Below are 27,997 nucleotides of genomic sequence, written 5' to 3' on the forward strand. Positions count from 1 at the left end.
GCAGTGGCGGACAGGGGTGGGCAGGACTACCCGCCAAAACTCAGAAGAGGAGGGTACCCAGGCTGCCTGGTTGCCATTGCATCTTCTGCCCATCCCACTCCACAGGTACAGGGCTGGGCCTATCTGGATAACTATACATGTATATTATACTAGTAAATATAGTATTCATTGAGGCACTGTACTAAGCATTGGGATAGGTACAAGTTACTCAGGTTGGACACAGTCCATGTTCCATCTGGGGCTCAGTCTTAATTCCCATTTTACTGATGAGGTAACTGAGGCACAGAGAAATGAAGTAACTTGTCCATGGTCACTCAGCAGACAAGCAGCGGAGCGGGGATTAGAACCCAGGTCCTTCTGATTTCCAAGCCTGTGCTCTATCCACTAGGCAACACTGCTTCTTCTGTACATAGGCATGTTTCTCTACCACTCCCCATCCCAAACACTTTAAGACTGGGAAAGTCGATGTTTTTTTTCATGACTTTATAATTTTTATAATTTTATCAACTCCTTTCCTGCCAATCTGGAACACGGTCATTGGGGAGGGTAGGCTCCCTTCTTCGGCCTTGTGTGTGGGAATTGATGTTGAAATTCTGCTACTATTGCAAACGCTTCCATGTTTCCATGGTAAATGCAGTGAATGATCTTCCCATTAGTAAGCAGTGATCAGAAATGATGTTGATATTTCTCTTTCAATTTCATTAGTTTGGTTAGGGGAAGGGGGGCTTCTGGTTTAGGGGTTCAGACGTTGTCTATTGGTTCCAGGCTAGGACTGGGAGTTCACCACCTCTTATGACCTCCTGGATGATCTTGAGCAAGTTTCTTTGTCTTCTCTCTGTTTCAGTTTTCCCAGCTTGACCATGAAAATGTAAAATACCACAAGCAGTTACTGGTTTTAGGACTTGAGGACAGCACGGCTATTTCCTGGACTTCCAGCCGTTAACTGTTTCGGCAGCCTGACCCTTCCCCTCCCACCCCCCACCCCCCACCCCAGCTAGGACCAACATTTCTGATGTTGGAGTAGCCAGACCCCTTCCTCCCCTCACCCCCACTCCCCTACAGGAGCGATGGGAGAATAATCTGGGACACACTCAGCCTTCAGTGTCATGTGTCACAAGCCACCAGGACCAGCCTCCTTGATGCTGCAGCAACCAGACCCATCTGTCCTCTCAGGAGTTGGGGGAGAAGGAGCCAAATCACATGTGGCCCGCTGCCCCTTCCACTGGGCTCCAGCTCAGGGTGTCCTCAGCCTCCAGGACCAGCACCCCCAATGCCACAGCAGCCAGACTCCTGCCCCCCAGCAGCAGAAGAGGAGGGTGAAGAAGTTCCCGTGACAACATATAGAACTTTGGGAAGGTGGCAGCCGTTTGGGTCTGGGCTGTTTACCTGGGAGGTAAGTGATGATTCAGGGTGTCCTCTCAGTTCCACGACAGCATGGTGAATTTCGCTTCTGGGCAAAAAAAAGTTTGACATGGTATCCCACCCTGATGTATGCACATCCCCTCCCTTTCTGTCAGTCGGGTAAGTACTGCTACCACCCCCAGTCTCCAACTGCTTTCCACTCCCCAACTGCCCTGTGGCTCTTGGAAACTTCTATTCCAAGGGTCTCCAGTTCACGGACCCCCTGTGCCTGTCTCCATGGTCTCCTCCTTCTCTACCTCTCACTCCAGGTCAGTCCCACGGCCATAATTAAACCCACCCCACATGGCTTTTTTATATTTAAACTTGCCCACTGCCTGCCCCTTCCCAGTACTACTGAAGCCTCAGTGATGGGACAGGTTAGGATGGGAGTGGGATGGTGGAAGGGCCACAGTAGTCCCTTCCCAGACCTCCCCTCCTCCTCCCACCCCATCCTATCCCATCCTTTGTGCTCAGAGAAGGGGCAAGTTTCGGCTATCGGCCCTGGGCCGGCCCGGTTGGGGACCGAGGGGAAAATGGAGTGGGGTGGTGGAGAAGGGGAGGGAGGCCTGGTTCAGGGAGGCAGAAGGGGGAACCGTGTCTGGGAGCTGCAGGGAATAAAAAGTTTCTAAGAGCGGCAGAGAAGGTGGCTTTTAATAATAATTATGGTGTTTGTTAAGCGCTTGACTATGTGCCAGGCACTGTACTAAGCGCTGGGGTGGATACAAGGAAATTGGGTTGGACACAGTTCCCTGTCCCACATGGGGCTCATGGTCTCAATCCCCATTTTACAGATGAGGTAACTGAGGCACAGAGAAATGAAGTGACTTGCCCAAGGTCACACAGCAGAGATGTGGTGGAGCCCGGATTAGAACCCATGTTGTCCTGACTCCCAGGCCTGTGCTCTATCCGCTAGGCCAAGCTGCTTCTCACTACGCCATGCTGCTTCTCAACTAGGCCTTTACCTAGTTGACAAGAGGGCTAGGGAATGTGTAAAACAGGATGGAACCCCCCCCCGCCAAGTCAAACTTGCTTTGCCCAGAAATTAAATTTGCCACACTGTTGCACACCTTCCTCGTCCTTCCTCTAGGCACCTCCTGCTGAAGTTATCCCCTTCTTACCCCTCCTCCATTGGGTGTGGGTGAGCTCATCCACCCGGTTACATCTCTTGGCCCTGAGGAAACATGATCCCCCACCACATGGCCCACTCGCCCCTTAGCTGTCCCACTCGGGGGTTGAGTACACGCATCGCATCCTGCCACATCCACTTCCACCCTGCCCTCTGCTCGTCGCATCCCTGACTTTTAGGTTGGAAGCTCACTGTGCGCAGGGAACATGGCGACTGACTCTGTTTTATCGTACTCTCCCTAGCACCTAGCACAGTGCTCTGCACGTGATAGGCGCTTAAGAAATACTATGATTGTGTTTCCTAGCTCACCGGTCCCCCATTAACATCTAGCCATATTGCCGCTCTGTCTACTGCATTCATTCATCTCTCCGGCACTCCCCTCCCATTCTACAACTCCATTTTGCTGTGGCCTCTGGAACTCACTCTCCCGTTCCTGTTCCACTCCCTTCATCTCCTTGCCAACACTGAGATCTGGCTCTCTGCTGATGACGCTGTATCCCCTGCCTTTCTTTTCCAAGGTCGCTTCACCATCTCCACTTTGCCATGGCCTTTGAGCATCTCATGTTCACCCCAGCCCCAACTCCACAGCATTTCTGTACATATCTTTAAATTATATATTATAAATTATTCATTTATAATTTCCTCCTTCCTGTCTGTCTCCCACTCTAGACTATCAATTTTTTATGGGCAGGAAAAGTGTCTGCTAATTCTGTTGTATCATACTCGCTCAAGTGCTTAGTACAGTGCCCTACACATAGTAAGTGCTCAGTAAATACTACTGCTTGATTGCTTCTACCACTTACTACAGCTACTAATTGCTGACATCTACATCCTTCCTGGGCTTACTTCTGCCTTTCTGGGTGATTTTGATAGCTTTCTCTCCTATCTGCTCATCTTCCCATCTCCTCTATTGATCCTCGGGACTTTCAACATCCATGTTGACGATCACTGAGGCAGTGTCACAGTGACATCCTACATAATAGGAGGGACACCAAACTTTTCCTTGCCTAAAGATGGCCAAATTTCTGAAGCCAGCCTTGCTTCTTACTGTAGCTTGCTCTTGGCTCTCCTATCTTTGACCAGCTACTTATGTGTTTTCCCCCTGCCTGGAACTCCTTCCTGCAAATCTGTCTGACTTCATCCCTCCCCATCTTCAACAGCCTCCCTTAGCATATGTGTGCAGACACACATACACACACAAACACGGATTTATATAAACCTTTTACTCATTTATTTAGTTTTTACAGAATCATACCATGGCCAGATGTAACTATTACATTTCCTCCTGCTCCCAATTTGTATGTACATACAATTCTCTCAGCCTGCCCCCATTGGATTGTAAGCCCCTTGAGGGCAGGGACTATATCTTTTACCTCTCTTGTATTATCCACACACAAGACCCTGGGCTTAAGAGGAAAGGGGAAAGATGGGAGATATGAGGCATTCCACTCTGCTTCATCTATGTCAGTGCTTTACCTCTTGCGGAGATTTGCTGTTATGTTATACTAATGCAGAAATGCCCCTATAAGATAGATCAGAGACCCTGGTCTCCTGCTTCCCATTTCCCAATTCTATTTTCTTCTTTTATGGTATTTGTTGAGTGCTTCCTATGTGTCAAGCACTGTTCTCTATGCACGTTAAATCAGGTCAGACATAGTCTCTGTCCCACATGGGCCTCACAGTCTAAATAGGAGAACAGGTATTTCATCCCCATTTTACAGTTGAGGAAACTGAGAAGTGAAATGACTTGCCCGGGATCACACAACAGGCAGGTGGTGGAGCCTGGATTAAAATCCAGGTCTTCTGTCTCCCAGACCTGTGCTCTTTCCACTAGACCACGCTGCCGGTAGGCGAATGCCTCCCAGAAGACAGATCAGAACTGAGAGCTGTAGTGTTGAGGTTCTCCATGGCAATATGTTCTCTGCTCCTGAGATGGGAAGCCCAGAGCTGCAGTTCTAACAGTAGTCAGGAGTCCGACCCACTGGGAAGTGCGGAGCTGATGGATGGTGCACCCCCGAGCAAGTCTCAGATCCTGAAGTCTGGGCTGTAGGGGAAGGCACATCCTCTGCCTGACAGGGGTTTGGGAGGGGTGTTAGCTGGCTCTAACTCTGGTTCTGAGGATGTTTTATTGGGCTCACGAGCCTTTCTGGAAAATACAGTGCCCCGCAGCAATCTGGCTCCCATGAATTTCAAACCTGGGCTATCAAACCCTCCATGAGCCAAAATTCCAAAGTATAGCCTAGACCAACCCTAACCAGCCTGAGCCAGGCTTTACGAAGGTGGGCAAACTGTAGCCTGCAATCAAGCACTATGGGGGAAGGCCCAGCCAGGCCTAATCTCAATTCCAGGATGAGAATGGGATTCCATCCTGACTCCTTGTTTGTCTAAGTCTAATTCACCCCACCCTCAATCCCATAGCACAAATGTACATAGCGATCATTTATTTTAATATCTGTCTCCCCACCGCTAGACTGTGAGCTCCTTGTGAGAAAGGAACATGTCTACTGACTCGTGTTGTATTCTCCCAAGCACTTAGTATAACATTCTGCACACAGTAAGCGCTAAATAAATACCTTTGATTGGTTGGTTGCCCCTGTGGGCCGCTGACAACGCTACGTCCAGGGTGCTTTCCAAAGCCTGCGTGAAGTCCTTCCTGGTCTGGCTCCAGCAGTCGTGAGAGCAGAATCGTGAGTCATGACCTGGCTCAGCCCAAACCAAAGGCTAGTCCCAGATTATGCAGAGCTTCACTGTGCTACACCTCCAGTTTTCCTCTGGCACATGAAAAGAACAGCCTAGTGTGCAGGGTATGTTATTCAGAAGGGAAGATTTTTTCAAAGGCAGAGTCAGAAAGCCAGATCAATTCTGGTTCTAATTTGGAAAGAGGAAAAAAATGCTTTAAATCTTGGGCACACTCTGACTTCCCAGCCCCCATTTCCCTTTCCTTGCCAAAGCCAAACAACATGTGGACAACTCATTGCCATGTTCTAATGCTGTGAATGTCACTGCAACAAAAGAATCTATTATCAATGTGTTTTTTTTTTTCTCTCAGATCCATGAGGGAAAATGTGCCTCTTCCTGCTAGTTCTGATCCTGGAAATGCAGTTCCACCTTATGCCAGGTAAGATATGGAGTGGAGAGGGACCTTTGGTTTTGTAACCCATCAAAGCTGTGATACCCCTGGATTCTGATTGGTGTTCCCCAACTGTGGGAGCTCAGTGCTTGGAAGGAAGGACCCCCAGATATGGGTAATGACAGCAATTGGGAAGAAACTTCATCTCCAACCCAGTTGGGTGTTTCCTGAATCATTCTCAGAAGGCAAATCCTGACTTTCCAACTCAAATAACCCGGCTAGGCTCTATAAATAATTGTGGCATTTGTTAAGCTCTTACTATGCACCAAGCACTGTTCTAAACAGTGGGGTAGATACAAGGTAATCAGGTTGTCCCACATGGGGCTCACAGTCTCATTTTACAGATGAGGTAACTGAGGCACAGAGAAGTGAAGTGACTTGCCCAAGGTCACCCAGCAGATAAGTGGCAGATGTTTGTCTTTTAGTTGAAGGTTCATCATCCATTTTCTGTTTCCTTGAGGGCCTGTTTCATCCAGCCTAGGCAAAATAAACAGGACTATCCTGATTTGCATGGGTTTATATAGCTCCACCTCCCTGCTACCTGGATCTCTTACTGCTGCTGCTGCCTGGGACTTCCAGGGATAGGAAGGGATGGGACTGGATGAAGAAGGAAATCTGGAAGGGGACTAACACTACCTAGGTCCCCTCCCTGGTCCCAGTCCAGCCTGATGGCTTTTTCCATCCCAGGGAGTACAGGCTGTGTGGGATCCACATGACAGCGGAGAGGGGCAACTGTGATAGGGCAAGTTTGAAATAAAATGCTGTGTTGGGAGGGTTTGGTAACTGGCATGGAGCCAGCTGGCAGGGGAAGGAGGGGACAAATGTGAAGAGATCATGAGGAAGGGAGGGAGTGGGTTTGGGACTTGGAGGAACACAGGATTGCTCATGGTTGGAGGATTAAAAGCAAACAAGGCAGGGCAAGTAGAGACAGGAAGGTGGGAAGGTGTGGGGGGAAAGGTGGGGAAGACAGAGGGAGTAAAGTAAATTAAAGATTAACCTGGCCAACAGGCAGGACTTTTTAGAAAAAAAATGTTGTCCAACTAATTTTCCAAAAATAATGATTTTCAAGTTTAAAAGTCCTATATATTTTTTTGAACAGTCATTTTTGGAAGGATCTGCCTCTGAAAATAGACAAGCAAAGGCCATCCTAGGCTCTCATGACCATGGGCAGAGAATTGCAGAAAATTGATTTCCAATGAGTGTGTGACTGTGTTATGAAGACTTTTTTCCTTCCAGAGCAAAGTAGGCCAGAAAATTAAAGTATGCAAAGACCTCTTTGGCATATCAGTACCTCTTTCCATGCCTGTTGTCTCTACCGAATTTAAACTTTTTATTATTACAATTGAAACTTTGCTCTATAGGGAACACGAGGGAATGCAGTACTGCTTCCTTTGGCCATGGGAGGGAAGTGAAAACATTGTCAATCATCCAAGCTGCACTAAGAAGAATAATTGGCCTTTTAAAGAACCACCCTTACCGCTACTTCCAGCATTCAGGGTGTCTCTGACTCCAGTCCCTGGAAACAACATTATTAAGAATCTCCCTCCCCAGCCCACCCACATCCCTGCCCATCCACTAAGTCTCATTGCCAGGTTCAAATCTGGATCCTTTTTGAAGAGAAGAACAGCAATTTATAAAGTGGAAATAATAGTTGCCATCTGCTTGCACTCCCACAAGGGTTGAGATGAATTAGTGGAGGGCAAAATCGTCTGAATGGAGTCTCCTCTAAATGTGACCTACTTTTTCCATTTAAATGCTTAGTATCTTACTCTAGTGGGTGTCAGAACACACTGCGCTGTTGCTATTATTTGAAAGCAATCTGTAGAGAGGATGTCTAAAGAGGAAGATAGTTGCAATAAAATGCAAATGGTGTTTCTTGTTTCCTGGAGTTACTCCAGTGCAAAAACAAAGTTTTAGAGCACCTTTCAAAGTCACCAGCATCTTTTAAGCCAGCTTCTCTATCAGGCTGCGAGAAGTCCATTTAGTTCAAATGTTGTCCTTGGCAGAAAGTAAAAGTCTAAAATGAATGAAGAAGCCATATATTCCTGGATTGGGTACAGTGTAGGTCGATATTCAGATTATTTCTTTTTGACCGACAGTTTGGGAAACCTAAAGAGAAGAACCAAAATAATTTGTGTCAGTGGTCTGGTGGATGGGAGCATGGGCCTGGAAGCCAGAGGGCCTGGTTCTAATCCCAGTTCTGCCACTCATCTGCTGTGTGACCTTGGGCAAGTCACTTCACTTCTCTGTGCCTCAGTTCCCTCATCTGCAAATGAGGATTCAATCAATCATATATACTCAGTGTTTACTGTATGCAGAGCACTGTACTAAGTACTTACCTGTTCATTCTTTCATTCATTCAATCAGATTTATTGAGTGCTTACTGTGTGCAGAGCACTGTCCTAAGTGCTTGGGAAGTACAAGTCGGGAACATATAGAGACGGTCCCTACCCAACAACGGACTCACAGTCTAGAAGGGGGAGACAGACAACAAAGCAAAGCATGTTCTCCCTCCTACTTAGACTGTGAGCCCCATATGGGACTTGATGATCTTGTATCTACCCCAGCACTCAGTAAAACCTCACCAAAACCCACTATTATTATTATTATTATCATTATTAGTAGTAGTGTATGACATGCCCATAGTCACACAGCAGGACAGTGGCAGAGCTGGAACCTCGACTCACATCCTCCAACTCAATCAATCAGTTGTATTTATTGAGTGCTTAATATGTTTGGAGCACTGTACTAAGCCCTTGGGAGTGTTCAATATAACAGAGATGATAGACACGTTCCCTACCCACAATGAAGCAGCATAGCCTAGTGGATAGAGCACAGACCTGGGAGTAAGAAGGACCTGGGTTCTAATCCCAGCTTTGCCACATGTCTGCTGTGTGACCTTGGACAAGTCAATTAACTACTTTGTGCCTCAGTTACCTCATTTGTAAAATGGGAATTAAGGCTCTAAGTCCCATGTGGTACATGGACTGTGTCCAACTTGATTAACCCAGTACAGTGCCTTGTGCAAAGTAAGTGATTAACAAATTACCATAAAAAAAAACAAGCTGTAAGAAATTTTGGCAATGGTGGGATTTGAACCCCCCATCTCCAGAGAGGCTGGAGCCTAACTCCAGTGCATTAGACCGCTTAGTCATGTTATCCAACCCATTCTCTTTCCACCTCAACACAGTGCCTCTGACTACCTTCAAAATGCAACTCTGACTCTGTCATTCTTGATTAACGTCTTCGGGCAAGTCATTTCTCCTTTCTGGGTTTCAGTTTTACCATCTGCAAAAACAATCATTACTCAGCTGGATTCTCCCCTCCTGTGCAAACTGAAATGGGAGAACAGCCTAGGGCAAAAAAAGGCAGGGAGTACAGTGAAGGTGACCAGTATAGGCTGCTTCTGCTTTATTCTCCAAAGAAGGACAGGCTGACCAGTTCCATGTATTCCCCCAGATTTATCTGCTGAACTCTTTAAAAGAGTGTAGTTAGTCAGTCATATTTATTGAGAGCTTACTGTGTGCAGAGCATTGTACTAAGTGCTTGGAAGAGTACTGTATAGTAGTCATATTCCCTGCCTACCATGAGTTCACCAGACAGCAGCCAACTGAATTGCTTCTTCATCCCTGCTTAACCTTTCCCTACTCTGCATCTAGGAAATCCAAGTTCCGTAATGTAAAGGGGAAAAATAATCAAGCTCACTTGGGAATAATACCGATGATAAGATTTCCATTGGGCCAGGCTCAGTGTTTATTTGCTCATTTATGTTAATATCTCCCTGAAGAAGGAACAAGTTATTAATCTTTTACAGGAACTGAGGCAATATTTCCATGAGAAAGCTTTTGTGGGATGAAGGAGATAATAAGCACAGAATTGTGAGGTCTTTAGAAAAATGGCAAATAAAATGGTGGAAACCAAATAAGAGTAATTACGTTGCTTTTTCTGTGCTAAGCACTGGAGTAGACACTAGATGATCAGTTTAGATACAATTCCTGCCCCATATGAGGGAGGGCAAGTATCTTATCCCCATTTCACAGATGAAGAAATTGAGGCACAGAGTAATTAAGTGACTTAAAACTTTATCTGACATATTAAGGAAATGAGGGCTCAAGCTAGTGAAAAATGTAATTTAAAAATCAGGGCTGCCCAGCTGGGGACTTAGAATATTTACAGAAAGGGCGCAATTAAATTCCTTCTAGCAGCCCCAAGGAATAAAACTTTTTCGTAATTACTTTCTAAGTGACCTTGGGCAAGTCATGGAACTTCTCAGTGCCCACACTACTTCATCTGTAAAATGAGAATAAAATACCTGTTTTCCCTCCCTCTTAGATTGGGAGTCCTTTGTGGGACAGGGACTGTGCCTAATCCACTTGTATTGACTCCAAGGATCCTTCCAATTATCAACCCATTTCCCTCTTACCATTCCTCTCCAAACTCCTTGAGCAACTTGTATGCACCCACTGCCTCCACTTCCTCTCCTCCAATTCTTTCCTTGAACATCTCTGATCTGTCTTCCGTGCCTTTCACTCCACCAAAACTGCCCTCTCAAAGGTCACCAATGACCTTCTTGACAAATCCAATGGCCTCTACTCCATCCTAAACCTCCTCAACCTCTCAGCTGCCTTTGACACTGTTGACCACCCTCTTCTTCTGGAAATATTATTCATTCATCCTTGGCTTCTCTGACACTGTGCTCTCCTGGTTCTCCTCCTGTCTGTCTGGCTGCTCATTCCCAATCTCTTTCACCGGCTCCTCCTCTGCCTCCCACTCCCTAACTGTGGGAGTCCCTCAGGGCTCAGTTCTGGGTCCCCTTCTATTCTCCAACTACACCCACTCCCTTGGAAAACTCATTTACTCCCATGGCTTTGACTACCATCTCTATGCGGATGATTCCCAAATCTACATCTCCAGCCTAACCGCCTTCTCTGCAGTCTGGCATTTCCTCCTGCCTTTAGGACATCTCTACTATGATGTCTCACTGACACCTCAAACTTAACATGTCCAAAACAGAATGCCTTGTCCTCCCACCCAAACCCTGTCCTCCTCCTGAACTTCCCATCTCTGTAGACAACACCACCACCCCTCCTGTCTCGCAAGCCAGTAACCTTGGAGTTATCCTTGACTCATCTCTCTCATTCAACCTATATATTCAATCTGTCACCAAAGCCTGTCAGCTCTGCCTTCACAACTTCACTAAAATCCGCCCTTTCCTTTCCATCCAAACTGATAATGTGTTAGTCCAAGCAACTTATCCTATCAATCAATCAATCCAAGGTACTTGTTGAGGGCTTACTGTGTGCAGAGCATTGTACTAAGCTCTTGGGAGAGTACAACAGAGTTGGTAGACATGTTCTCTGCCTACAAGGTGTTTACAGACTGGAGGGGAAGACAGACCCACCTCGATTACTGCACCAGCCTCCTTGCAAACCTCCCTGCCTCCTGTCTCTCCTCACTGCAGTCCATTCTTCACTCTGCTGCCCAGATCATTTTTCTGCAAAAATGTTCAGTCCACGTTTCCCCACTCCTCAAGAGCTTCCAGATGTTGCCCTCTCCTCTCCATCCAAACTGCTACTTCGTTAATCCAAGCATTTATCCTATCAATCAATCAATCAATCAATCAATAGTATTTATTGAGCATTTACTATGTGCAGAGCACTGTACTAAGCACTTGGGAGAGAATAATGCAACAGAGTTAGCAGACACGTTCCCTGCCCACAACAAGCTTACGGTCCAGAGGGGGAGACAGACATAATATGAATAATGGTAATGATCCATATAATCTGGAGGAAGAAGCAGCAGGATCTAGTGACAGTCAGGATGTGCGGGGTTAAATGAGGAAGGGGGTAAAAAATGACTTCAAAGTTATATCTGCAGCCTCGAGAGAATTAGGGGCCCATCGATAGGGATGAAACTGACCTGTTTTGAACCAGGTAGAAGTGTAATTGAAATATGTGGTTTATTGAGTCATTATTTTGTTTTCTTCTAGCTTTATTCACTGTCCAGATTCCCAAAGACTTTTATACAGTGGATTTCGGCAGCAATGTGACAATGGAGTGCCACTTCAATGTTGAAAACCAGATGGACTTCAACATTTTATTAGTCTTTTGGGATAAAGATGAAAAGAACATTGTGAAGTTTGCTAAAGGCCAGGAAGACCTTAAAACCCAGGATGAACACTACAGAGGAAGAGCAACCTTATTAAGAGAAGAGCTGTCCTTGGGAAAAGCCTTGCTTCAGATCAATGATGTCAAAATAACCGATGCTGGGCAGTACCGCTGCCTAATTAGCTACGGGGGAGCCGACTACAAATATATCACTCTGAAAGTTAAAGGTGAGTAGCCTTATGGGATGCTGATGCCATCATGAACTTCCTGGCCAGACTAAGTAGAGAAGCAGCATGGTGTAGTGGATAGAGCATAGGCCTGGTTGTCAGAAGGTCGTGGCTTCTAATTCCAACTCCACCGCTTGTGTGCTCTGTGACCTTGGGCAAGTCTATTCACTTCTCTGTGCCTCAGTTACCTCATCTGTAAAATGGGGACTGAGACTGTGAGCCTCATATGGTAGAGAAGCAGCGTGGCTCAGTGGAAAGAGCCCGAGCTTTGAAGTCAGAGGTCAAGGGTTCAAATCCTGGCTCTACCAATTGTGCTGTGTGACTTTGGGCAAGTCACTTAACTTCTCTGGGCCTCAGTTACCTCATCTGTAAAATGGGGATTAAGACTGTGAGCCCCCCATGGGACAACCTGATAACCTTGTAACCTCCCCGGCACTTAGAACAGTGCTTTGCACATAGTAAGCACTTAATAAATGCCATCATTATTATTATTATTATTACAGGGACTGTGTCCATTCCAATTTGCTTGTATCCAACCCAGTACTTAGTACAGAGCCTGCACATAGAAAGAGCTTAACAAACAGCATAATTATTATTGTTATTATTAATAAATATCACAGACTAAGTATGGCAGAGCGAAGTTTTAGGGAATCAGTGTGACCTACTGGAAAGAGCATGGGTCTGGGAGTCAGAGGACCTGTGTTCTAATCCCCTGCTCTGCCACTTACCCACTGTGTGACCTTGGGGAAGTCACTTCTCTGTGCCTCAGTCCCCTCATCTGCAAAATGGGGATTCAATACTTGTGCTCCCTCCTAATTATGTGATCCTTATGTGGGACCTGATTATCTTGTATCTAACCCAGTCCTTAGTGCAGTGCTTGGCACATAGTAAGCATTTAACAAATACCACAATTATTATTAATTAAATTCCTCAAACCCTTTTCAAAAGGCTCAAGGCTTCAGCAGGAGGTTTTGCCTAGAACTAATGCAATACTTCTACATTTTCAATTATAAAAGCAATAACCCAGCTTTTAAGATCATTTTTAGGACTATCTGTGGACTTCCATTAATGATGAGGCAGCCTAAAGTTAGTTGCACTATTTGATCATAATGACACCTTTAATTTAGCTAAGCAATGCATAACAGCGAAAGGAGGAGAAGAGATGACTAAGAAGTGAAAAAATATATTCACTCTTTTTCCTTCTTTTATTTTTTCAGCACCCTACAAGCCAATAAACACCCAAATTCTTGCAGCCCCTGGAGGGGATGAAGAGGATCTCATCTGTCAGGCTAAGGGCTTCCCTCTAGCAGAAGTGTCCTGGCAAAATGTCAGTGCACCTGCCAACACAAGTTACACTAGAACTCCAGATGGGCTGTACCACATAACCAGTGTGCTAAGGCTCCCAGCAAACTCCAACAAAAATGTCAGCTGCATATTCTGGAACAAAGATGTGAATGAAAGAACAACCGCTAATCTGGACCCTCCAGGTAAGAGTCGACTCCTTTCTTATCTGCTCTCACAGAATTCTTCCCCTGCAGACTAATTGGAGAAGAATGGCATTGCACAACTCCTCATCAGTACCAGCCTAAGCCTCTTGGTACACTTCCTGAGTATTGATTTTGCCAAGACCGTAGTCTGTGGATGATTGATTTGTCCTGTGGAATGCTAACCTCTTAACAGAGATCTTCTGGGTTGAGATTGTTTGTTTGCCTGGGATGGTGGAGTTCCTAACAATATTACATCCCCACCCAATTTCCCCCAAAATGTTTGCATTTTCATACTTGGAGGAAAAATACCTAACTTTAATACAGCTGTTGCTGATCCCAAAGCGATGACATCTGTAGGCATCCCCAAAACCTCTAACCTGAAACACATCTATTTTTTGCTCTCCTCATTACTATGATGAGATGCTGGGTAAGGCCGGAGAGGTAATGAGTGAAGGTAATGCAAAGTGAATTCTGTGGTTACAACTCTGGAAAGAAGGTTATCTTTTAAGAAATTGGTTGCAAACTCTTTGAAAATAAGGAATGGGCAACCTCCCTTATCCCCACATCAAAGAGAAACCCCTTACCGTCAGCTTTAATGCCTACTCAATCAGCTCTCCCCCTCTCACCCTACCACGCTGATCTCCTACTACACTTCAGTCCTCTAATGCCAAACTACACGTTCTACCTCAATTGCATCTATCTCACCAACAACCCCATTTTGCCTGGCCTGGAATTTCCTCCCCCTTCGTATCTGGCAGGTCACCACTCTCCCCATCTTCAAAACCTTACTAAAATCACACTTCCTCTATGAAGCTGTACCTGACTAAACCCTTGTTTCCACAACTGTACACTGGGGTCTAGAATCCCTTAAGCGCTTTGATTCTCACCCCACCCCCAGCCCCACAGAGCTTCTGTCTATATCAGTATACTCTGCCATTTCCACCGTCTGTAATTCATTTTAATGGACGTCTCCCCCACCCCCCAGACTGCAAGCTCCTTGTGGGCAGGGATCGTCTACCAAATGTCGTACTTTCCCAAATGCTTAGTACAGTGCTCTGCACATAGTAAGCACTCAGTAAATATCATTGATTAATTGACTGAAGGGGTAAATGTGTTCTTCCTTCCTCTCTTCCCCACAAATTATTTGTACCTGGTATTGAACCCAGTAAGGCATGACTTCTAAAACCTCAGTCTTTATTGCTTACAGCTAACCCTGATCCCACCCCGATCAATTTTTAAATTGAGACTTTTAAACTAATGCTTAGTCACTGTCATGGTTCTGCTGTGCCCTTCCACCATATGACTCTACAACATGTAACACAAGTACTTCCTTAATCTCTTTTGGATTAGAAACTATTTTGCAAAATCTATGTTATTGTGTAATTCACTGCTTTTTGATGGGCCAAAACACAGGGTGATCAACTGCACAGAACCCTAGGCTTAGAATGGAAACCTCGAGTTTCTGGTGTAAATTCTGCCTTTTGGTTGACTCACTTCACTTTCCTCAGGAACAAACGAATTGTCCCATATGTAGCTGTGCTTCGTTTTTGAAAAGGATCTTATTCATCTGTGCCCAAGGGACTGGAAAGGTCAATGTGTCACTGACAATCCATTCCATATTCCTTGCTGCGCTGATGTTTTCAAGGCGGCTTTTTGGTGACTCCAACTTCTCAAAGTCTCTGGTCAAGGAAAGCAGCCCCGCTCCTTAGTGTTGCAAGGCAGGCCGGGCTGGTTGCCCTGGTATTCCGAAGTGAACTGCTCTAGCACAATATTTGAGACTGCATTTCACTTAGAAACACTGATTCTGCCCTTCCTGCGTGCATGAACGAACTGATTCAGGTAGTTGTTAAGTGCTTACTTCACTGTACTAAGCACTGTACTCAGCGGTGGGATAGGTACAAGATAAGCAGGTTGACACAATCTCTGTCCCACATGGAGCTCATGCTCTATAAGGAGGAGGGAAACAGGTATTTCATCCCCACTTTACAGATGAGGAAACTGAGATACAGAGAAATGAAGTGACTTTGCCCAAAGTCATACAACAGGCAAGTGGCAGAGCCAGGATTAGAACCCATCTGCCCCGTCTCAGTTCACCATACAATAATCGCCTGGATATCCATTCTTCTCTTGTGCCCGGCCCAGCAAAGTCAGGCTACGATGAGCATTGCCACCATGCTGGGGAGCAAGACCCCCTTCTTAGAAAACTTGTCCTGCTATTTGATGTTGAGTATTGCTTTTAGGTGAAACTACCTCAACATTTCTCTCTTCCTGACAGAGACAAATTTGTACCACTTCGTAGCAACTAAGATCACAACTTCCAAGGAGCTCACGGGATTTTCCCGTTGGGATAGTTTTCCATGTTGAAGACAAATTGTAATAAAATTTTAAATAGAGCTTTGTTTTTAGCCAGTCTAAATCCTCACCGGTTGCTAGAGCTTTCTAATTTAGGGTTTTTTCTGCTTTTTTTATACTCATTGTAATTCATTGAAAGACATTCCACAATATTCATTCATTCAGTTGTATCTATTTGTTGCCGAATTGTACTTTTCAAGTGCTTAGTACAGTGGTCTGCACACAGTAAGCGTTCAATAAATACGTATGAATGAATGAATTGAGCGCTTAACTGTGCACGAGGCACTGTACTAAGCTCTCAGGAGAGTATAATATAGTAATAAACAGACACATTCCCTGCCCACAACGAGCTTACAATCTAGAAGGGGGAGAATTGGCCTCATACATGCAAATTGCCTCTGGGCTGAAGGCAATGGCCCTGGTCCACGGGGTCTTGCAGTCAGTCAACAAGAGCAACAGAATGTGTGTTGCAGATTTTTGTGCAGATCTGTGTGGCAGATGGTTGCAGATCTTACTATCTAGACTTGGCAGTATAAGCATCACCCAGTGATTTCCCTGAAGCCATTCCTCCTACCTCTGTTTCCTAAAATGCCCTTTTGGTTGCCTTATGAGCTGGCACTCCATCACATACTCCCGCCCCCCTCTAATATTCCCTTACCCATTACCGTCAGTCACTGCTAATACTTCTCTAATTCTGAACTTGAGACTCGGACATCTCTTCTAAAGAAATCGTGAAGATACGAAAGTGGAAATGAATGATTAGGAGCTAATGTGACTTGTGTGTTTCAATTGTGAAAGAGCTTTGGTTTGGGGGTTTCTTCAGCCCCCACTGATTGCTCTGAAATTGGTTTAGCACTTTTGTTGCTTTCACTCTTCACCCTAGGTGTTTTCACAGCCAGTCATCGATAGTAGAACTACTTTACATTGAAGCAGCATGGAGTAGTGGGTGGAGCACAGGCCTGGAAGCCAGAAGGTCAGGGGTTCTAATTCTGGCTCCAACACTTGTCTGCTGTGTGACCTTGGGCAAGTTGCTTCACTTCTCTGGGCCTCAGTTACCTCATCTGGAAAATGGGGATTGAGACTGTGAGCCCCACACGGGACAGGGACTGTGTCCAGCCCAATTTGCTTGTATCCACCCCAGCGCTTAGTACAGTGCCTGGCACATAGTAAGTGCTTAACAAGTATCATTATTATTATTATTATTACTTTGTTATTCACTGGCACACTTGTCCTGGTCATCTCAAAGACTCTTACAGACCTGGACTCATCTAATGTTCAGTCGATCCATTTATAAGAAAAATCCAAGATGCTTGACTCAAATACTAGAGATCTTCATTTTTCTATGGTATCTGTTAAGCGCTTACTATGTGCCGGGCACTGTTCTAAGCACTGGAGTAGATACAAGCTAATCAGGTTGAAAACAGTCCCTGTCCCATATGGGGCTCACAGTTGTAATCTCCATTTTACAGATGAGGTAGCCCAGATAAGTGATTTGCTCAAGGTCACACAGAAGACAAGTGATGGATCCGGGATTAGAGCCCAGGCTCTTCTGACGCCCAGGCCTATGCCCTATCCACTAGCTGCTCTGCTTCTCGTTTGTGTGGTAGAGTCAAATCTTGTTTGTTAACTAATGTGTGGATGGCCAGATCCCCTGCTACTGCCCTGATCACACTCTTTGCTCCTCTCAAAGTCACCGTCTAACTGTACTTCTCTCTCAATTCTCCTGTCTCGAACCCCTCACTCACATTTTCTCTCAGAATGGAAGTTCTTCCCCTCCCCAAATCCACCAACCTGCAGCTCTCCCCATCTTCAAAGCCCTTCCGAAATTCAATCTCCTCCAGAAAGCTTTTCCCAATTGATTCATATCACCCCAATCACACTAGGCCATTGAGAACAGGTGTGGTCTAGTGGAAAAACCATGGGCTTGGGGGTCAATCAATCATATTTATTGAGTGCTTACTGTGTGTAGAGCACTGTACTAGGCACTTGGGAGAGTACAATATAACAAAGTTGGTGGGCAAGTTCCCGGCTCACAACGAGTTTACAGTCTAGAAGGTCAGGGGACCTGGGTTCTAATCCCAGCTCTGCCATCTGCCTGCTGTGTGACCTTGGGCAAAGTCACTTCACTCCTCTGTGCCTCAGTTTCCTCATCTGGAAAATGGGGATTAATTACTTGTTTTCCTTCCCCCTTAGACTGTGATCCCTGCATGGAATGGGGTCTGTGTCTGACCTGATTACTCTGTATATATCCAAGTGCTTAGTACAGTGTTTGGTGCATAGTAAGTGCTTAACAAATGTCACTATTATTATTATAAAATAATATCACCCACTTATGCTCCTATGTGTATTTTCATCTGTATATTAAATTTCTCAATTAGCGATTTCAGCCTGTTGTGTCCTCCTCCTCCTCCTAATTTATAAATCATTTTTGTCTGTCTGCTTCTCCCCTTGGGTTGTAAACTCTTTAAGGGACTGTATATCTTCTTTCTTTGCATTCCCCCAAGGGCTTAAATTGATTGATTAGTCTCTTTCCATTAATAGCTAGAACAGTTTCAGGAGGAAGGAGAAAGATTTCGTTTCCTCTCTTTACAAATGAGAGAAGCCGAAGCACAGAAAAGCGACATGATTTTCCCAGGGCTCACATACACGAATCCTGGACTGAGCTGGGCAAATAATGGGACCAACTGGTACCAAGGTCAAAACCAGGGTCAGGAGCAGAATGCAGGTCAAATTCCTTCCTCCTCCTCCCTTCAAAGCCCTACTGAGAGATCACCTCCTCCAGGAGGCCTTCCCAGACTGAACCCCCTCTTTCCTCTCCCCCTCCTCCCCCCCCACCCCCCACCTTACCTCCTTCCCCTCCCCACAGCACCTGTATATATGTATATATGTTTGTATGTATTTATTACTCTATTTGTACATATTTATTCTATTTATTTTACTTTGTTAATGTGTTTTGTTTTGTTGTCTGTCTCCCTCTTCTAGACTGTGAGCCAGCTGTTGGGTAGGGACCATCTCTATATGTTGCCAACTTGTACTTCCCAAGCGCTTAGTACAGTGCTCTGCACACAGTAAGTGCTCAATAAATATGATTGAATGAATGAATGAATGAATCCCTTATTACCCATGTCTGTTAGTACACTCTGCTTCCTCCCTCCCGATCTCTGATAGGAGGATACTTGTGCTTATGTTGACTTTTCTTTTATTGCTGTGGTGACCCGATCATTCTGAGCTTCATTCCTGTGAGATTGAGAGAAACCTTCAACTTTTCAACAGTAAGCACTGCCTTTACCAAAATATCACCAAAATCCTGGCTCTAGCCCTGATAATATAATATGTTCATTTTTGCAGCTCCCACAGAGGTACCTCTGGCTGAAAAGACATCCCTGTTTTATTTGTTCATTCCCACTTGCATTATTGCCTTTATTTTTATATCTGCTTTGATATTTCTGAGGAGACCCCTCTGCAGAGAACTTTCCAACAGGAAAGGTAAGTCCTGTGCTTCTCTGTTTTCTTTCATGTCCCATTTGATGCTGGGGTAGTCTTTATTCTCTCCCCTCCGTCTCCCTTTCTTCCCACCGCCTCTCACCTCCCACCTCACCCCCTTCACTGCCGCTCCAAACTATCTAACTCTACTCTTCAGTAAGCTGATGCTTCAAGCATTACTTTTTGAAGAGATAACTCTGTTCCTTGCCAGAGTGATGCAATTTGGCTCATTCTGTTTACCTCACGAGCCAGGCATTACCCTCATGAGAATGCAGCATGGCCTAGTGGATACAGCATGGACCTACAAGTAGGAAGGACCTGGACTCTCATTCTGGTTCCTCCACTTGTCTGCAGTGTGACCTTGGGCAAGTCACTTCACTTCTCTGTGCCTCAGTTACCTCATCTGTAAAAGGGGGATTAAGACTATATGCCCTAAATGGGACATGGGCTGTGTCCAACCTGATTAAGTTGTCTAACAGTGCCCGCACATCGTAAGCGCTTAACAAAAAGCATAAAAAAACCCAACTAGATTGTTCCTAGAGCTTAGAGACTAGCATCAACCAGGGCCTGTAGGGAGTTGGGGGATTGAAGGGGAGGGGAGATGTTGAGGTGAGCATCTTGGACCAATAGGTTTGGGGGCTCTACATGGAGCTGCCACCTCCCATCACCCCCATGACCAGCCCTGAGCTGGGTTTGGGCACCTTGACTGGAAAAAGGATTGGGGAGAAGGGGGGAGGGGCTTCCTTGGACTCTTCCTCATCCTGCACATGTGCAGCTTGATTTGAGAAAGACAGAGAAAGGCCTCCTCCCACTCCTATTACTAAAAATGATCTAGCTCCCCATGGAAAGTTCTTAAGGAGCAACAGCAAGCAAGATCTTGCTCTCTCTTTCACTCTCTCTCTCTCTCTCTCACTCTCTCTCTCTGTCTCTCTCTCTCACACACACGCACAAACACTCTCTCTCTCTCTCGCTCTTTTTCTCGTGTTCTCTTGCACTCACTTGCAGGTCCTCCCTCCCTTGCTCACCATCTTTCTCGGTCTCTTGCTCTTTCTCTTCCTCTATCTCCCTTCACCTTATTTTTCACAGCCTAGTATGGTGATCTCTTGCCACTTGAACTGAACACCCCCTGTATGTACCTCCCAGGCTTGATGACCAGCCAGGTTGGAGGTGGGGGATATCTAAACCCACCCTTGTAATCAATCAATCAGCAGTATTTACTGTGTGCAGAGCACTGTTCTAAGCACTTGGGAGAGTGCTATCCTGTAGGGCCTCTTCAGGTGTCCCTAAAATTTCTGCCAAGCTGCACCAAATGAGCCCAAAGACATTCTAACTCCACTTCTGCATCCCTAAATTGTGGGGAGGGGAGAGAAAATTATGAATGTTGTTGCACAGCATCTGATTTGAGAAGCAGCATGGCCTAGTGGCCATGTGGCCTAGTGGATAGAGCAGGGCCCTAGGAGTCAGAAAGACCCGGGCTCTAATCCCGGTTCCGCCACCTGTCTGCAGTGTGACCTTGGACAAGTCACTTAACTTCTCTGTGCCTCAGTTACCTCATCTGTAAAATGGGAGTTGACTGAGTTCTATGGGGGACAGGGACTGTGTCCAACCTGATCAACTCATATCCACACCAGCTCTGGCACATAGTAAGTGCTTAACAAATACCATAAAAATTATATTTATTGAATGCTTACTGTGTGCAGAGCACTGTTCTATGCACTTGGGTGAGCATAATATAACAGAGGTAGTAGACACGTTCCCATTAGAAATTTTTCTCTGTTTGGATTTTTTCCTTACATACTCATTACTTTTCATGCCTGTTTATCATGAAATAAAATCCCGCTGCATGTATTTATTCATATGCATCTTCATTTAATTCTTTATATCAATCAATCAATCATATTTATTGAGCGCTTACTGTGTGCAGAGCACTGTACTAAGTGCTTGGGAAGTACAAGTTGGCAACATATAGAGACAGTCCCTACCCAACAGTGGGCTCACAGTCTAGAAGGGGGAGACGGAGAACAAAACCAAACATATTAACAAAATAAAATAAATAGAACAGATATGTACAAGTAAAATAAATACATAAATAGAGTAATAAATACGTACAAACATATATACATATATACAGGTGCTGTGGGGAAGGGAAGGAGGTAAGACAGGGGGGATGGAGAGGGGGACAAGGGAGAGAGGAAGGAGGGGGCTCAGTCTGGCTCAGTATGCTTTGCCTAGGGAGAGTCAAGTCCACTCGATTGAGCTAGTACCCAGGGAGTCATTTTCCTTGGAAACTCCCCAGAACTTTAGTAATGAAAGCAAATAATGGAGAGTCTGGCACACAAAGGCAACACAGAGCTTTCCCATCAGTCAGTCAGTCCTGTTCATTTTGTTCAACTTAACCAGGTTTAAAAATTCACAGATGTTCTTAATTCACCAAGTAATTAATTTCTTTCAAGATTTACTGTTACTGGAACAAATGCTTCTTAAAATATCATGTCCCGTTTCAGCCAAATCATTTGAAAAAAGGATGCAGAAAAACTTAAAAGATGAAAAGGAATGGATAGAGGGGACTGAAAAGGGGTTCAACAGCAAAAGTTTGAAAGAAGCAGAGTTCTTCAAGGCCCTACTGAGAGCTCACCTCCTCCAGGAGGCCTTCCCAGTCTGAGCCCCCTTCCTTCCTCTCCCCCTCGTTCCCCTCTCCATTCACCCCCATCTTACCTCCTTCCCTTCCCCATAGCACCTGTATATATGTATATATGTTTGTACATATTTATTACTCTATTTATTTTACTTGTACATATCTATTCTACTTATTTTATTTTGTTAGTATGTTTGGTTTTGTTCTCTGTCTCCCCCTTTTAGACTGTGAGCCCACTGTTGGGTAGGGACCGTCTCTATATGTTGCCAACTTGTACTTCCCAAGCGCTTAGTACAGTGCTCTGCACACAGTAAGTGCTCAATAAATACGATTGATTGATTGATTGATTCTTTAACCTGGGGAAGAAAAGCAACCTAAGGAGTGACTTTCTAATTGTATTCAAGTATATATAAAGGGGCTTTTTTTGAAAGAGGATGTTGACCCTGTTTTTCTCCATTCCTACAGAGAACCGAACAAGAGGAAATGGGCTCACATTGCAGCAAGAAAAAGTTAGACATAAGGAAGACAGAGGGAAGAATTTCTTTGAATGTAAGGATGATGAATTAACCCAGAACAGGCTACCCCTGGAGAGATGTTTTTAAAGGAGCATTTATGGTGTCCAGATGATTCCCGGAGGCTCCTTCCAGTTCTCTGATTCCACAATTTTTATGATATAGGGTGCACTAAAGATTTTTCCCCAAGGACCAGTCTCCCCCTTCTGTTCTTCTCCTTTTGACCAGGGACCTTCCTTCACAGTTTGGTCGTGTAATGGAGGTGTCGGCTTAGCTCACATCTTCCAACGCTGGTTTGCAATAGCTCATGCAAGGGGTTCACGCATCAGACTCTAAGATCCTAATTCAATTGTAGTTGCCTTGAGGATAGGATCCCTGTCTGTTTCTCTGTTGACTGTACCCACACACCTAGGCACCTAGTACAGTGTTCTGGACCCACGGTACTAATTCAGTAAGTGCTCTTGATAATAATCAACTTGAACAAGAGCAGCAGAGCAGCTGTACTCTACACCTACCCTGTACTTACCTCTCAGGCCCGGGAGGAACACAAAAGACATGTCAGCCCTATAACCACAGTACAAACAGAAATTTCTTTAATGTCACATATCATCAAAAACCCCAAATCATCTTTTTGATCATTTTCTTTTCCTCCATTAAAGGTTGTTTTCTTACTGTGTGGCCTAGTGGGAAGAGCAAGGGATCCGGGAGTCAGGAGATGCAGGTTCTAGTCTTAGATTGGGCCCTTGCCTGCTCTGTGACCTTGAGCAAGTCATTCAACCTCCTTGTGCCTCAGGGTCCTCATCTGTAAAATGGGGATAAACTATCTACTCTCCCTACCTCTTCCATTATGGGCCCCCAGGTGGGACCAGGACTGTGTCTGATTCGATTGTCTTGTTCACTTACCCCAGGAAGACAGTCTGCTCCCTCTTTTTAAGTAACTTGCTTTGAAAATGGTGTTTCTCCTAGAGGAGATTCAGTGTTGGCTAAATGGTCACAAGACCCATGTCAGTAGAGGAAGATATGATTCTCTTCCCCTGGGAGTAGAATACTTCGGTTGCAGTGTGGGAAGAGAAGTCTGGTTTCTGAAGAAGGCAGTGTTTTTTTTTCTATAGCAGTCATTTTAATATCAGTCATTCTGTATTATACAAGGTTTCCTGATTTCACCAAAATTCATCCCCCCAAAAGTGTAATTTCCACACAAATTCAGAGCATCCACTTGTTCTGAAAATTTCCCATTTTACAATTTCACCTGCAGTTTAGCGCAGGAAAGCCAAAAGAATTACTAGAGCTTTTGTCTGCCTAAGTTTTTAAACAGAAATTTAATAAGAGAACAATTGCTTGTGACACATGAGAAGCAGTGTAGCCTAGTGGAAAGAGCCCAGGCCTGGGAGTCAGAGGATCTAGGTTCTAATCCCGGCTCCAATACTGGCCCACTGTGTGACCTTAGGCAAGTCACTTAACTTCTCTGGGCTTCAGTTTTCTCATCTGTAAAACTGGAATTCAATCAATACCTGTTCTCCCTCCTACTTAGACTGTGAGCCCTGTGTAGGACAGGGATTATGTCTGACCTGATGATCTTGTATCTACCCCCATAGTTAGTACAGTGTTTGGCACACAGTAAGCACTTAACAAATACCACAATTATTATTATTATCACTCCATATGACAATATAACAACATTGGTTAGGCTTGAACCAGTCCATAGGCAATCCGAGTTCTTCAGGAACGTTGATGGGATTGCCACTCGTTGTTCTGAAGAAATAGGAAATTGACAGGTCTGTTCCTTGCCGACCTTTCCTAAGGCAAGAATTAAATGGAACTCTTATCTTCCTTCCAGGGAGAAGAGGAACCACGGATTGCCTCTTAGTTGGGCAGTTCATTTTCAGGGAAAATTCAAATGATGGGAAGGATTTAAGGAACCTGTATTCTTCCTATAAGGAACTCTCCTTGTTACATACTCTGCTCCTGGCTTGAAGAAGCACTGTCTCAGTGATCTATCTAGCCCCTTTTTCAAAAAGATACAAATATCCTCCTCAAAATTAACTAATGTTGTCTGAAAAAATTGGTTCAAGGGGTCAAAGTTCCAACCAATACATGCCGAGGCATGAAGCTGCTAACCACATGTTGATATCCAGTGTGACTTCTCTTGGGATTTTTATTTATTCTGCAGAATTATTTTTCACATCATTGCTTCTCACCCCAGCTTCATCCGTCAAGGTTCACAAGAAATGTAAAATATTGTAAGAGACTTAAAATTCCATAGCTATATAGTGGAGCATCTGATCATTGACTGATGGTAGATTTCAGTTTTACTTCTGCATTTTGTGATCGTAAACTGACTGACAACGAGCTGCAAAGTCATATGACGGCCAATTACCGTACATTTCTCAAAGCAATGAACTTTGAGCAATGCTGGAAAGACCCTTCACCCAAAATGACTAGATACATGTAATTAACAAACCAAAGGTATTTACCTTAATACTGATTATGGAAATGACCTTCTTAGAAGATTGAGGAACAAGAAGCATTTGGTGTGTTCCCAACCTCAAATTGGTTGTTGTTTTGCCTGCCACTTCCCAAGGAGGAGTTGAAATGTCTTTCCCGGTAACCTTGACCTTAACATTTTGATAGCTTGGGAAAGTACAGTGTTTGAATCATAACCCTAGCAGCAATTTGGGGATCATGCAGTGGGGTTGATCATGTTTACCTGGTACTCATGCCATCACTGAAAAAAAAAAATGAACATTTTAATGTACTCATACGTTGTGTTTGAGATTTTCATTAAATCATGCTATTCATTTCCCCAATTATATGCTAAAATGCTGCTGGAGGGTTAATCCAGGAAGGAGGGAGGTGGTTTTCAAGGCTGATTCTAGCCAGCCTATAAGGCTCAAAATCACTGTGACTTATAGGTGAGACTCCATTTTTCCCTGTTTTAGAAGGGAAATACCTGTGATTGTTCTCATAATTGCTTTGCTAACCTGCTTTTCAAACAAGATCTGCTAATGAGGAGGGGCAGGATGGTTCAGCATGTTTAACCACAGATAAACCACACTGAAACCATGAGTTACATCCACTCAGCTCCAAATAATAATAATAATAATAATGGCATTTATTAAGTGCTTACTATGTGCAAAGCACTGTTCTAAGTGCCGGGGTGGATACAAGGTGATCAGGTTGTCCCACGGGGGGCTCACAGTCTTAATCCCCATTTTACAGATGAGGGAACTGAGGCCCAGAGAACTGAAGTGACTTGCCCAAGGTCACACAGCAGACATGTGGTGGAGCCGGGATTTGAACCCATGACCTCTGACTCCAAAGCCCGTGCTCTTTCCACTGAGACACGCTGCAAATTTCCAGTAAACATGGAAGATTTTGGTCAGGTTCTCATCTCAGGTTTGCCTCCTAGAAGGTTTGAGCTTCAACCGAGTGTTTATAAATATGTTGATTTTTAATGTTTTTTTTCTTTTCTTTCTATTTTGGAGGGTGGAGATACATCAGACTGGGAAGCCATATTTCCTTTAAAGTGAATCCCTTCTCTCCTTCTACAGCCCAGCCCGCACCCTCCGCTCCTCTGCTGCTAATCTCCTCACTGTGCCTCGTTCTCACCTGTCCCACCATCGACCCCCGGCCCACGTCATCCCCCTGGCCTGGAATGCCCTCCCTCCGCACATCTGCCAAACTAGCTCTCTTCCTCCCTTCAAAGCTCTACTGAGAGCTCACCTCCTCCAGGAGGACTTCCCAGACTGAGCCCCCTCCTTCCTCTCCCCCTCCTCCCCATCCCCATCCCCCCCGCATTACCTCCTTCCCCTCCCCACAGCACCTGTATATATGTATGTATGTTTGTACGTATTTATTACTCTATTTTATTTGTACATATTTATTCTATTTATTTTATTTTGTTAATATGTTTTGTTGTCTGTCTCCCCCTTCTAGACTGTGAGCCCACTGTTGGGTAGTGACCGTCTCTATATGTTGCCAACTTGTACTTCCCAAACGCTTAGTACAGTGCTCTGCACACAGTAAGCGCTCAATAAATATGATTGAATGAATGAATGAGTGAACCTTGAGATCCATTTCATGTAGACCCAGGCAAGAGGCTTTGGGCAGATTCTTCCAGGCTATTGTTATATTGTTCTCTCTCAAGGGCTTAATGCAGTGCTCTTCATGCAGTAAGCACTCAATAAATACGATCAAATGAATATTTCCTTGGGTAGCAGAAACCATCATGGCCCTGATTGACTTCTCCTCTCGGTTCAGCACTCAGTGGGTTTCCTTTTAAGTTTCTCCAAATGGAGCCCTAACTAGTTGCTCCCTGCCTCCCTTCCTCTTATCCAACTACAAAGAGTTAAGAATTTTTTTAATAAGAAAAGTTATTTTCTTATATGTGTTTTCCTTGTTATTTTCAGGTTTGAACCTGTGACCCCCAAGAGCCGAACACAGTTCGATCATTCAGGATCAAGAGACTGCAAGCACTCAGCAGAGCAAAGCTCCTTGCAGGGTTGGCGATTTGCACTTTGAGAAAATCCAGTACTTTGAGCTTCTTTTCCGAAACAGTAAACCCAAACCCCTGGATGGGCAGTACCAAAGCCACGAAAGTCTTCTCGGCTACGGTCAGGCCAAAATGTGTTTCCAGGGCACGAGGCAGCCTTGAAAGTGTGTGAGCTGTTGCGCTAACAGCCCTGCTTGAATTCTGGACATCATCTGTTTCCCTCTGAATGGACATGTCTATTTGGAATTTTTTTGCACTTTAGAAAGATGCTGTGGTGAGGACTCCACTTGGACGTATTTCAGGAGTGGAATCAGCCCCTACTAGCTTAAGGCCAGCTCCAAACTGGGTTTTCTCTCTAGACCATTGCTGGAGGGTTGAAGACTTGAAGTGGAAGCAGAGAGAACTGTTAAACCTCTTATCTTGTGCAGAAAGGAGGAATTCTAAAGGGATTTCGAGAGGACCAAAGAAGAGCTGGATTTTGCCATTTACAGAAGTAGATCAAACTCAAATACAATGTCTCCTAGTCATAATTTGGGCTACCTCTTCAGAAACACCCAACCCACTAAGCCATTTCTGGCTCAAGGCCCCCACAAAACCTAGGCACATCTAGCACTGCCTGGTTTGTTAAGGTTGGGAGCCACAGGCAAAGACCATATCAAACACCATATTCTGAGTAAAACCTAACAGACTGGTATTCTAAATGTTTATTCATAGGAGTAAAAAAGTTTTCTGAGGGTGACCAGTTAAACGTAATGCAGAGACACATCCATACTAGACCATTTTGTTAACTTTTCTAGGAAAAATGAAGTATAGTCCATTGACCTAAGTAAATACAAATCACAAGCATAAAATTTATTGTAGCAATTTAGTATCACTATTAACTTTTACTGAAAATAACTGATCAGTTTTGACTAATAATGTTGCTGTGCTGTTGTAATGAAATATATTGAATATTGTTTGAGGGCTTGAGGTAAGATGATTTGAGGGGCAGATCAATGAATTGAGCCTATTCCCAGTTCCATTACTTACTGTGTGACCTTGAGCA

The 27,997-nt window shown here is 44.7% G+C and overlaps 1 protein-coding gene across 1 annotated transcript; it reads left to right on the forward strand.

Annotated features, from left to right (window-relative positions):
• Window positions 1-1,047: 1,047 nt before the first annotated feature.
• On the forward strand, window positions 1,048-27,809 carry LOC119948069 (programmed cell death 1 ligand 2-like). Its single transcript, XM_038769918.1, has 7 exons — window positions 1,048-1,393; window positions 5,577-5,645; window positions 11,647-11,991; window positions 13,209-13,478; window positions 19,179-19,316; window positions 22,414-22,497; window positions 26,870-27,809. The coding sequence occupies exons 2-7, from the start codon at window positions 5,591-5,593 to the stop codon at window positions 26,881-26,883; spliced, it is 906 nt and encodes a 301-aa protein (XP_038625846.1). The 5' UTR covers window positions 1,048-1,393; window positions 5,577-5,590; the 3' UTR covers window positions 26,884-27,809.
• The last annotated feature ends 188 nt before the right edge of the window (window positions 27,810-27,997 follow it).

This window comes from Tachyglossus aculeatus, chromosome X4 (assembly GCF_015852505.1).
Source record: "Tachyglossus aculeatus isolate mTacAcu1 chromosome X4, mTacAcu1.pri, whole genome shotgun sequence".
NCBI lineage: Eukaryota > Metazoa > Chordata > Mammalia > Monotremata > Tachyglossidae > Tachyglossus > Tachyglossus aculeatus.